General features: G+C 39.1%; 1 protein-coding gene across 5 annotated transcripts in view; it reads left to right on the top strand.

Moving 5' to 3' along the window:
• The window catches only part of COL14A1 (collagen type XIV alpha 1 chain), a 215,351-nt gene that overhangs the window by 156,985 nt on the left and 45,418 nt on the right, over nucleotides 1–12,948 (top strand). For all 5 annotated transcript variants that reach the window (XM_086695199.1, XM_086695201.1, XM_086695198.1 and 2 more), the window contains 4 exons: nucleotides 2,229–2,282; nucleotides 5,623–5,718; nucleotides 6,888–6,941; nucleotides 7,330–7,383. In XM_086695199.1, coding sequence (XP_086551325.1) covers nucleotides 2,229–2,282; nucleotides 5,623–5,718; nucleotides 6,888–6,941; nucleotides 7,330–7,383 — 258 coding nt within the window. The remainder of the gene's footprint in view (nucleotides 1–2,228; nucleotides 2,283–5,622; nucleotides 5,719–6,887; nucleotides 6,942–7,329; nucleotides 7,384–12,948) is intronic.

Below are 12,948 nucleotides of genomic sequence, written 5' to 3'. Positions count from 1 at the left end.
TGGTCAAAATGTAAAGTTTGACAATATTACAGGAGAGGAAAAATAATTTTCCCTCTACCCTTCTGGGTTCTTGGCTAAGATACCCCTGTTATAAAAAGACAGACGAACAGGAGAAAAACAGTCAAGAGTTTAATAAGACATATATCTCTTGAATACATGGGAGATACCCAGGAAAGCTGAGGAGCCTCCCAGTGTGGCTGAAGCCATCACTTTCAATGTCCTCTTCAGCTAAAGACACAAAAAGGTGTTGGGGGTGGGGATTATTACCAGGAATGGCATAGCAAATGAGGGTGAGGCTGATGTGCAGACCCAAGTCTCTGCTTTCTTCGTAAGTAAGTTGCTAGAGATTTAGAGGCATCCCTTCCTTCCTGGTAAAAAAAAGAGAGATGGAAATTTCCCTTAGAAATGTAAATGCATAAATATAAATGTCTCTTATCAAACTTTTACTAGGTTTTTGGTTTTCAGGGTTTCTCCTGAGTTTCTTAAGTAATCAGACTAAAATAATCCTTATGCCAGAGAGGCATACTGTGAAGTACCAAATCCCACTCCCCTTCAGTATCAAGTGGTGACTAAGGTTTAGAGAAGCAGGAACTCTCTTAAACTCTTGGTCGATGAATCAAGTAGCACAGCTCTTTTGGAGCACAGCTGGACAATATATCTGCTGATCTGCACATTTCATTTATAATCCTACTTGTTGATATACTAAATATTAACATTTGTTCTTAAATATTGAGGTTTATATTTAAGGGATGTATAGGGATGTTAATTATAGAACTGTTTAAACAGCAAAAAAAAAAAAAATGTGCAAAAAACCCCTACATTTCCCATAAAGAAGAATGGTTAGACAAACAATTATATAATCCAAGGTTTGGAAAACTATGCAACTCATTCAGAATGAGCTAAATCATATGTTATGTCATGGGAAAAATCTCCAAAATACATCAAGTTAAAATATGTAAGTAAAAGTAAAATATGTGAGAAATATGTAAAAAGTGTGATATCATGTATGTAAATTCTAATACATCATGTAATAGCACAAAAATACTATAGGCAATATTCTCTATAGATACATGTACACATAAAATGCAATTTTATAATTGTATTTTAAAAGTCTGGAAAATAAGCAACCTGATGTTATTGGGGAGGGGAGTGAATTTAAGTGGTGAAAACAAGTTGGGAGAAACCTTGAAAGGTCTCCTGATCATTCTTTCCCCACGTGCTGTAAGCGTTCCACTGATGGTAACAAAACGCTTTCTGGTAGGCGCATACGTAGCAGGAAATGAATTAGAATCACACACTGAGAAAGTTATTCCATTTTTAATGAGCTTTTAACCCTTCTGCTCAGGTGAAAGAGATATTCTGTATTCTTACTCACCTCCCTTTTTAACAGAGCAAGTCCATGGCTCGCAGACTTCAATAGGAACAAAATCTAGCTAAATTTAATAGCATTATTTATAGTATATTTTTAAGGTTACCTTCTATTCTTAATAAGTAATACGTTTTCCCCTTAACTTTTGAAGTATAATGTTTGCTTTTAAGATCAGATTTAAGTGAAATAGTGAGTCAGTTGAAAAATAGAGTATGAATGCCCATATGTATTTATGCACATATATACAAAGACTGTGTTCACAAAGAATACATATACACATACTTACATATGTATATATTATGTATGTACATATATATCTAGATAAAGAAAATGCTATTAAGTAATTGTGCAGATGATACATTAATAGGGCAAAAATATTAGGGAAATTCAAATAACTGAAGTTTCAGTAACACTAATTAGCCTTTTACGGTGTAAATAAAATTAAATTGTTACTATTTTTATAGTATATAATAATGTATGGTATATATATCTTTTATAATTTAATTGAAGAATCTCAAAGTTGTGGTATAAGACACACGCAATTTTAGATTAGCAGTGTACTTTATTATTTGCATCCATTAATAGCAGTAGTCTTACACACTAAAGTTCCAAATACTGTAAGTTTTTTTAATTTGAAGGGATTTGGCATTGGAAGCTTTCTCAAAGTATGAGATCATCAGCAGGAAGAGGGGAGTCTGGCAGGTTTTCAGTAAAAGATCATAATGAACATATACCATTACACAATGAGCTGGCCTTTATTCAAAATAAGAATTACATAATCCATATTACTGAGGAAAATGGATGAAATATGCTGCTTTAAGACTTGTCTTTGTGCTAATAGTTAACATCTGTTTGCCAGGGTGGTCCAGGACTCCGAGGACCAAAGGGCCAACGAGGTGACCAGGGTCCAAAGGTAATGTTCTTTCTGTCTCTCTGCATCTCTGTCTCTCATAAGTGGCAATAATGTAATTTTGGAGCCTAGTACCATCTACCCTTTGTGATCCAAAACTCATTATATTTTTATGAAAGTTGTATCTAAGTCTTTTCCCTTATTCTTAAAGACTTCATTTTTTTTCATAAAAATATTTAATAATTTAGTAAAAGAAAGGTTTGTTTCCGGGTCAAAAATCAGATGTCGATGTTCTGAGTGGTTTAGTTTCCAAAGTAGTATTCCCTCGTGTGTGTTCTGCTCTTCCTCGACCTGCAACAAAGTAAGGAGAAAACTGAATCACAACTAGGGAGCACTGCATCCCAGGTGATTTCTCAAGTTTTAGAGTCCTCCTCCCTCCCCACGATGTATAATCAAACACACAACTCTATTTTCCTTTCTCGCTGCCCAGGGCCACCAACTGTGCTGGTTTAGGCCATGCACTGCACAAAGGCACCAGCTAAGAAGGCCAAACCATGCCAAGCCATGTCCAGGGACACGTTTTACTACTTTGCACAAAGGTGCCCTAAGGGATGGGCAGGAGCCCAGTCAGTAATTGAATTCAGGCCTCACCATCTTCTACCTGGCTTTTGGCAAATCTTAAAACTGGTCTCCTGGCTCCAGTAATTTGGATTTTCTGACTGATTCTTCACATCTGCCCCGAGGTTTATTTCTTTAAATTTCTGATAGGTCATATCATACTTTTAAACTTGTAGTCATATGTTAGTGCCTTGAGAATACAATTCACCTTCCTTGGCACAGCATTCAAGGCCCTCTATTATTTGACTCCTTGTTTCATTTTCACCCTGTCGCCCCACATGATCTCCCCTCCACCACCTTGCTTGACTCACTGACTTGTTTGGTCACTTACTAAATTTGCATGGTACTTATTCATGGTGAAGAGAACATTGCAAAAATGTTTACTATAAAATTAGAAACAAATGAAGCAAGGTGAGAGATAATATGGGGTGGGGGGGAAGAAGTAAATGAAAGAAGACTGAGAATAATCAAGCACTAGTCAACTCAAAACTCAGACCATGAGATATCTCCTTTTTTGTTTGTTGAAATTTCTGAGATTGTGACACATATCTTAGGCATAGACTTGATGTTTCTTATGGTGCTACAAGGAAGGCCAGTGATTTGAGGGCCTCTTCTCAGACAGCAAAACAGTGGGTCTTCCTCGGTTCCACTCCAGGGCAGTGCCCAAGAGCCCATGTACATTCTGGCTTCCTGTTCCCATTGGGATCCCAGCACAATCCCATTGTCTTTCCAATGTTTCCTCTGGATGGTGTTTCTGATCATGAAGACATATTAAGAGTTCAAAGATGTTTGATGATCCCAACATTTACCCCTTACCTCTAATAATCCATTTATTAGACCACTGGACCACTACTGATGTGGCTATTTTTATATAATGATATTGATGAATCACAGATACAAATATGAAGTGGTTTTAGGAAAAGGTCTTATTGGACAAAGGATGCTCACATGTCCACCAATGTGGTAGTGGAGGAACAGATAAAGTATACCTCCCACATGGAAAGCCCCACTCTGTATTATTTTCCATTTTGTGGCTCCATATTTCAGTTGTAGCAAGCAGATAAAAAGAATTTAGAACCACAAAGCAGCCATGCTGTTGATCTCTCTGAGTTGTCTTTGTCTCCTACCGTCCAGAATGAAATGAGACCCTTATTTGCTGCCTTTCTGCTCCATTCTCCATTCCTCAATATATTTAAGTGACATATGATTAAATGATTGCAAGTATTAACTAATATTTGTCAATTACCAGCTTATCTCTTCCATATTTTTAAATCTAGCTACCTTGGTCTCCCCTCCTGTTATATACTATGTTTCTTTTAAGAATAGTTTTCATTCAGTTTCTGCATTCTACTTATAAAATAGTTCTTTTTTTTTTTTTTTTTGGTGCATAAATGTTCATAGCGCCTTTATTCACAATAGCAAAAAACTGAAAACAATTCAAGTATTCACCTGCAGGTGAATGAACAATTTTCTATATTCATGCAGTGGATACTACTCACAAATCAAAAGGAACAGACTATGGAAACATGCAATGAAATGTATGAACCTCAACAACACTCTGCCACACAAAAGAGGCAAAAACCAATGAAGTGTATAGTGTATAATTCCATTTCTGTACAACCAGCATCATACTTAACCTGCAGATGATTTCTGTTCCTATAAGAATTCTGTAAAATTGTCATGAAGGCCACCAATTACCTCCTTGTAATCCAATCCGCAGGCTATGGTTTAATTCCTGTCTTACTTGAGATCTCTACAGCATCCGGCATGGTTGAACACCTCTCTCTTTGAAATGTTCTCCCCCTTTGGCCTTTCCTACACTGCTCTTTCTTCTTCTCCCTCCTACCCACTTTTCATCTCATAACCTCACCCACAAACACACCTTGAACTACTCCAAAATCCAATCCGGCTCAGATCTCTCTTGATCCCCAGACTACTGGACATGTCCCCATGGCTATTCCCATGCACCTAGAACTTAGACTGCACTCGTTATTTATCCCCACTTCTGTATTGCTTGTCTCAAGTGATGGAATCATCAGTCTCCCATTTAATACGATACCCAGGTGTTGGAAGTCTTAACTTATACTAGTTTTCCCTGGAGTCACAGAACCAGAGAGGGGAAGGAAGAGGTTGAGGTAGTTTTTCTGGATCGGAGATTACAGAGGTGGTATAGCTTTAGCCTAAACCACAAGGTCCAAACTACAGAAATAAGAGTTGCTGATGTGAAGGAGTGCCTGATCCCGAGAAGAAAGAAAATCAAGTAATATTGCGCTGAGGACAGGTCATTAAGCAGACAGTCAAGAGGCACAGAGCAGTGGTGGGATCAAGGTGAGGAAGAAAGGGACTGGGTGCAAAGTCTTCAGTAGTGCAGGCGTGCCCCTGAGATGAGTGGCTGACAGCTGTGGAGGTGGAGAGAATGTAGGTCAGCTAGATGGTATGAACCTGCACAGACCAGGAGGGTGGTCTTGAAACACTTTTGTCTTTTGGATTTGTTATGGAGTATGGGGGGTCTAGTTACTCACATAGTTGGCACAGCTTTCTTATTTATGGAAGCAAACAATTAAAGTTGCAGCAACCCCTGTGTGTTTACTCTTTTGGTTTCCTGGTGACATCTTACCTGGGAGGTGCACCCTTTGAAGCATGTTGTCTTGCCATCCTATCAGTGTCCTGTGTCTTAGGGAAATTTATTTAAGGAAATAAATCATAAGTGCTCTAAGCAGAAATATCTTTTGAGTACTGAGAATCTAACTTACCTCTGGAATGACTTTTTTCTCTTGTGTTCCAGGGACCAGAGGGCCCTCGGGGTGAAATAGGCCTTCCGGGACCTCAGGGTCCCCCTGGACCCCAAGGACCAAGTGGTCTGTCCATTCAGGGAATGCCTGTGAGTTGTGTGTAGACATTTGGGTGGATTGTATTGTGATCACTTTTTCATGAGTCACAGATGAACTTTTGTCTTCTATACCCTTTATAATGAGCCTCAGTTCCTTCCTACTCCTAAAAATAAAAATTGAGAAATGGAAGTAGTTACTGAGAGTTCATTCATCAGCCAGTTTTGTTGTTATTGTTGTTAAATGACGAGTGTCTTTTACAAATAGATGCCTCCACTCAGAGTAAGCATATCCATAAGCAATTTCTCTATAGAAGAGAATCAGGGCTGTGACATGTATTGTCCTTTTTCGTGTTGGATCAAGTCCTTAACAGATGTAATAAAATCTAGAAAGTAACAAATGCTACACAAATTTAGGTTGTTCATTATGTCTTTGTATTAATCATGGATACAGATTCATCATTTACTTATGATTTTTATCTCAGTGGGCATCAAAGTACAACGCACTTAGTCGAAGTTTTAGATTATAGACAGTGTACTTTATATAGGCACTTTGTAAAAGCTGTTCGTATCACTGAAAGCAAATTTAATGCAACTTACTGGTTTTCATTAATCTTGCTAGGATCTAGGTTTAAAGAATAAAACCAACTTCTATTAATTAAAATTAATATTTGAAGCCAACAAGCCTTTTAAGCACATGTTTCACAATCTTTCTGGGCATACGATTGTATCTCCCTAGCTGAGAAGTTTTCTGCTCCAGGGTTATTTTCACATGTTAGAAAGCATTAGCATGCCAGATATGTAATTACTACTACTACTAAGCCTTTGGTAAGGTCTTGCTATGTGCCAGAGTCTATGTTTGCTTCTCCATTTTTATAAATTTCTAGCCAAAACGAAGCCAAAACTCTATAGATACGAACTTTAAAAATCTAAACCATAAATGGTATTGAACTGTCCAATCTCTCCTCCACCTATCTCCAGGATGGGTTTAACCGTAGCAGACTGTATGTTCTGTATTTGAACTGCTCTGCTGTATAAACGTTCAACTCCATAGGAATGCTTACATACATGGGGTAGTGGATGTGAGAAGTGAAACATGCTGTATTGGATGCTAACATCAAAGCAAGTTAGTGGTAAAAACGTTAGAACAGTCCGTGGAGAAGATGAAGAGACTAAGAACTTACCTTATGTGAACTTAACCCTGTGTAATTTTGGATATTCAGGGAATGCCCGGTGCCAAAGGAGAAAAAGGAGAAACTGGCCTTCCTGGTCCACAGGTATTATTACTGTTGTTATTATTATTATTATTATTATCGTCATCTGCTAAAAAATGCTCTTAGGTCTAGAGCATTGCAAAGGGGCAAAATAAAGGCTGTCGCTTCTGAAGTCAGCTTTGATTTTAGCAATAGGTGGTTTCTATATTAAAGACTGTTAGCCTGCATTCATTTATGTTAGCCCCCACTGAGCATCATACTAATGCTCTTGAGGACAAGCCCGGGGAGGGGGGGGCATTTCTTTCCCATAAATAACTTCAGGGTTCTTCATTTGCCTTTATGCTATTAGGTGTGTTTGGAGGCCTTACTCTATTTCAGGGAAGCTGGGTGGAAAGGCAGTTGATTGCCAATTTCCGTGACTCTGACTTTCTTTGGTCCTTGCTCTACCTAGGGTATTCCAGGAGGCATTGGTTCACCAGGACGTGATGGCTCTCCAGGCCAGAGGGTAAGGACCTGCCCGAGGTTGTTAGCACAGTAGATTCCTTACCAAGGCATTCTTTTCTATGCAACAAAATCAAACAAGGTTGTTTTTTTCCCCCTTATTATCCCTTCTGTCTATCTATATCCTACTATCCTGTGTCTATTTCCCTATCTTCTATGTCCGTTAGTTTCATCAAAACCTGAGAACTTTTATCAAACCTTTCCAAATGAGCAACACCTTTTTCTGAATGTTCCCATAATCTGAATATAATTTGCACTGAATTGTGTGCATTGGCTTAGCAGATTTTCCAGTTCTTTTCAAATTGTCAAGGCATAAACGTAAAGGAAGGATCATATAGGTTGGAATTTAAGTACTATGCTATCTACAGTATTTTTTATTTATTTAATAGTTGTCACTTAGCTCTTCTTTTAACCTGTTCACATGGACAGCAGTGAAAGAAATTATAAGGATGATCAGGAGAGGAATGAGTTAATACCCAGTGTTTGTTTAGCCAGCACATTTTCACTGAGCCAGGTTTAAGGTTCTTATCCTCAAAGAGTTTATAGTTCAGTGGAAGAAAATATCACCAAATAAGAAACTGTAATACATGCAATAATGGAGGTATTTGCAGAGCCTGATGAGAGTATTTACAAAGAATAGATAACTAAGCCAGACTTGGAGGGTTGGGGAAAGCTTCCTGGGGGAGGCACCATCAGGGCTGAGCCTCAAATGAGAGATAGAAATTAACCAGGTGCATGAGGATAGGAAAGCTACTGCAAGCAGAGAACAGCATGCACAAAGGTGTGGTGATGAAGAGAAGGCGGGGCATTTCTAGTATTGCACAGAGCTCAGTGTGGTTGGAGAGTAGAGTACAGTGTGTGTATGTGTGTGTGCGTATCATGTACGTACACACTCAGATCTGGGCAGATTGTCAAGAAATGAAGCTGTAGAAGTAAACACAAATTCAAGTAAATATTTTATTTTTAGGCTAAGAATTTTGTGCTTTATCAGGAAGGCAATAGGAAGTCATTAAATTTTCAGCAATGGCTAGTCTTTCTTAAATGGTCTCTGATTTAGGATTTGGGTAGCTGCACAAATTCTGTCAAGACTGAATTATATGGAGTGGCAACTACTTGGATCCGATTCAATGAAGGACAACACATTTGGCATGCCCTGGTTATTGTTGGTACAACTTACCCACTGGGTTGGCAAATGACCGGCTGAAAGACTCACTTCTCTACTCAAACAAGATCCGCCTTTAGCTCAGGATAGTTATACGGCTCAAGAATAAGGAAATTGTTTTTTCTATAGACATGTAGGTGTGGGGCCTTAAATTCCTTCCATGTTCTTTTTTTTTTATTACGTCAAACTTTCATTTGCTTAAAATCTGTTTAGTCTCTGCCCATTAAATGGAACTACTCAGTCTGTAAATCATATCCAAGTAACCGTATCTAAAGGAGGCATTCTCTAAAAGTTAGATTTATGTAGGTTTCTTGTGAATGTACAAAGAGTGTCTAGAAGTATTTATATGTTTTGGCAAAGGGCTTAGGCTAAGATCCTGCTCCGTTGCACATCTAGGTTCTTTCGTGATTCCTGAAGCTCTGAAAATGGCAACTCTAAAGATTTGGTGCAGGGAATTTACTTGGTTTATCTATGCAGGGAGACAAGTCTTGGCAAAGAATTCCCAAATCAAACGTGTCGTATTGGTGTTTGGATCATTTGCTTTGGGAATACTTTCTTTTAAAAATTCACTTTTTTTTTCTTTTAAAGCTACTTTTTTTTTCTTTTCATACCCACACAGGCTTTTAATAAAAATTTTGCTATTCCTTCAAACATGTTTTCTTTTAGAGAATGAACAGCCTTAGAGCTGTAATAAAGTGATAAAATATCTACATGTGGATTTTATTGTCCTCCCTCCTTCAATCTGGAGGCAAAACTTTCAGAATGCATCCCATTCCTATTTTGAAAAATTCTTGGATAGAAATGGACTTATTTCTAAGTAATCCGCTTTTCGGGAGGTACTCATTCTTATAGGGTCATGTTTTAAAAATATTACACAAATTCTGTGACAATTGTTTTAGAAAAGGACAATGCTATTTCAGCATATAATTTGAGGGGGTGCCGTTCACACAGAATAGAATATGCTGGTGCCTCCTGGAATTGTGTAACATCGTTGCCCTGCCCTTGCAGGGCTGGGGGCACTGCCTATATCTTATTTAATAAGATATTACTTGAGCACACATCTTACATGAGGACATGCTATGTGCCACGTGCTGTGCTCAGCCTAGAGAGGGTTGTTCATTACTGCGACCAAAGGGGAAGGATCCAGAAGAGGAGAGACTTTTAATAGCTAAAGGAGGCAATTCCTAGACCATCCACCTAGAGGTCAGGGAAGGATATGGTGGCGTCAGGGGCATGACACTTACCCTGGGCTGGGAAACCAAATGGATGTTCCTCAGAGACAGTTGGAGAAGGAAGGACAAGTGGGTGAAAACAGTTACTTAGGTGGCTCTGATGTGTTTAGTCAAATATCTGGGAGCTTAAGGAAAGTGAAACGTCCAAAACGATGAGATAGTTACTTAGCAGCACTGTAAAGGAGGAGGTCCGGAACCAGTGTTCATGGCCATCGTGGCAGATCCGGACACAGAGCACCTTCATGAAGCGCCGAGTCTCTCTGGAGCAGCAGCAGTATCTAGGTCTCTGTGGCTTGGCAGTGAGAAAGGGGTGTTGCTGAGAGTACTAAGGACAAAACTTGAGGATTATTCCTGCTCTGCTGTTGGCCATCTTCAAAGGCAAAGCCGCAATCAGAAAAAAATAAAATAAACAATAACAACCATGGTGTAGAACAGACTGAAAGCAAACGCCGGATGATGAAACTTCCCATTAAAATGCCTGGAAAGCCACTTGCAGAAAACTGCCCAGTTAGAACTCAGGGAGGCAGGGGGCGCCTGGGTGGCGCAGTCGGTTAAGCGTCCGACTTCAGCCAGGTCACGATCTCGCGGTCCGTGAGTTCGAGCCCCGCGTCAGGCTCTGGGCTGATGGCTCAGAGCCTGGAGCCTGTTTCCGATTCTGTGTCTCCCTCTCTCTCTGCCCCTCCCCCGTTCATGCTCTGTCTCTCTCTGTCCCAAAAATAAATAAACGTTGAAAAAAAAAAAAAAAAAGAACTCAGGGAGGCAGAGTTATTTTGTCTTTTCTTCTCACTACCCCCTTAAATCACTTCCTATTACTGTACCTTCATTGCCCCTGATCCTGAGTGAGGAAAGCACACTCGAGACAGAGGAGGAAGCAGCTGGGATAAATCTGTGTGATGGCGTCCAGTTTGTGCTTCTACATCCTTGGAGAGCCTCGGCAGGAAGGGGAGTGAGTGGGATTTGCTCTAAGAGTGGCAGGCTACTCATTACTGCCCATTCGTCTTCCTTTTCAATCTTTGTCTTCTCTTAGTGACAGATAAGAACTCCCAGCCCAAAGCTAGCACCAGCACCTTGACTATCGGTTTACAGGACAGGTAGCACCTCTTCCCTGGGGCCAGTGTCAATGTTGCCCCTTTGTTTAGCTGGAAAGAGGGAAAGGTGAGCAAAAATAAAAAGGAGAAGATTAAACCTCTCCTCTTTAAGCAAGGAACATGTTTTCTAATGTTTCTAGCTTATTCTGGCTTTTCCCGTGAGGAATCTTTGACTCTTAGAGGCAACTCACATTCAGCTCTGGGCCTGGGGCCATAAGCAAGTCCAGCAAAAGTTGGACTTCCTCACTGAACAAGTCTCAGCCTCCTGCTGGCAAGTGATGGAGCGCAGTGCAGAACCACATTTGATTTGATTTTACTTTTTTATTTTATTATTATTATTTTTAAATACCTGAATTGTTTTTATGAAGTGTAATGGATGCATCTGGAATTAGGAGCGTACTTAGCTCCTAAAGAATAACAAGAAACAACTTATTTATACAACATGTGGCAAAAATGCAGCTCCATTAGGAATAACACCTTTAAAAACACAGCATAAAGGTGATACATTATTTTAGCATCTAACAGTCACTCTAATTGTGTTTTCCAATTCTACCACTGAGGTTGGAAACATATTTTCATAGAATGTTTCCCATATGCACATTTAATCTTTCCATAAAACACTTAGTTGCATAATAAGAATATAGCTTATTTTTTCTTTATTTTTAATTTACTTTTTTTTTAATTTACATCCAAATTAGCATATAGTGCAACAATGTTTTTAGGAGTAGATTCCTTAGTGCCCCTTACCCATTTAGCCCATCCCCCCTCCCACACCCCCTCCAGTAACCCTCTGTTTGTTCTCCATATTTATGAGTCTCTTCTCTTTTGTCCCCCTCCCTGTTTTTATATTATTTTTGTTTCCCTTCCGTTATGTTCATATGTTTTGTCTCTTGAAGTCCTCATATGAGTGAAGTCAGATGATATTTGTCTTCTCTGACTAATTTTGCTTAGCAGAATGCCTTCCAGTTCCATCCATGTAGTTGCAAATGGCAAGATTTCATTCTTTTTGATTGCCAAGTAATACTCCATTGTGTATGTACGTGTGTGTGTATATATATACATATATATATATATATATATATATATATATATATATATACCACATCTTCTTTATCCATTCATCCATCGATGGACATTTGGGCTCTTTCCATACTTTGGCTATCGTTGATAGTGCTGCTATAAACATTGGAGTGCATGTGTCCTTTCAAAACAGCCTACCTGTATCCCTTGGATAAATACCTAGTAGTGCAATTGCTGGGTCGTAGGGTACTTCTATTTTTAGTTTTTTGAGGAACCTCCATACCATTTTCCAGAGTGGCTGCACCAGCTTGCATTCCCACCAGCAGTGCAAAAGAGATCCTCTTTCTCCGCATCCTCACCAACATCGGTTGTTGCCTGAGTTGTTAATGTTAGCCATTCTGACAGGTGCGAGGCAGTATCTCATTGTGGTTTTGATTTGTATTTCCCTGATGATGAGTGAAGTTGAGCATTTTTTCATGTGTCGGTTGGCCATCTGGATGTCTTCTTTGGAGAAGTGTCTATTCATGTCTTTTGCCCATTTCTTCACTGGATTATTTGTTTTTTGGATGTTGAGTTTGATAAGTTCTTTATAGATTTTGGATACTAACCCTTTATCTGATATGTCGTTTGCAAATATCTTCTCCCATTTTATTGGTTGCCTTTTAGTTTTGCTGATTGTTTCCTTCGCTATGCAGAAGCTTTTTATTTTGATGAGGTCCAGGACCACATTTTAAAAGGGAGCTTTGGCTAAGGGAGTAGGTCCCAAATGTTCATACCACAAAAAATAAGTGGTCATTGTGTGATGGGATGGAGGCGGTAGCTGAAGCTATGGAGGCAATCACTGTGCACTATATAAATGCATCAAATCAACAACAAGTTGACACCTTAGACTTACACAGTGTTATATGTCAATTATATTTCAGTATGGCTGAGAAAAAATTGTGTCTTCAAAAAATTAGAATTTAAGAAAGTAAAAATCAAAGCAACAGTGCATGTCCACAGTGGAATGCGTTCAGCTTCATTCTGAGCCATTCCCACCAATAGCATTCAGGTCTCATCTTCCTTTC

This window comes from Puma concolor, chromosome F2 (assembly GCF_028749965.1).
Source record: "Puma concolor isolate L17-30 chromosome F2, mPumCon1.1.hap2, whole genome shotgun sequence".
NCBI lineage: Eukaryota > Metazoa > Chordata > Mammalia > Carnivora > Felidae > Puma > Puma concolor.
The sequence above is the reverse complement of the archived record's forward strand: the minus strand, read 5'-3'. Positions and strand labels throughout refer to the sequence as shown.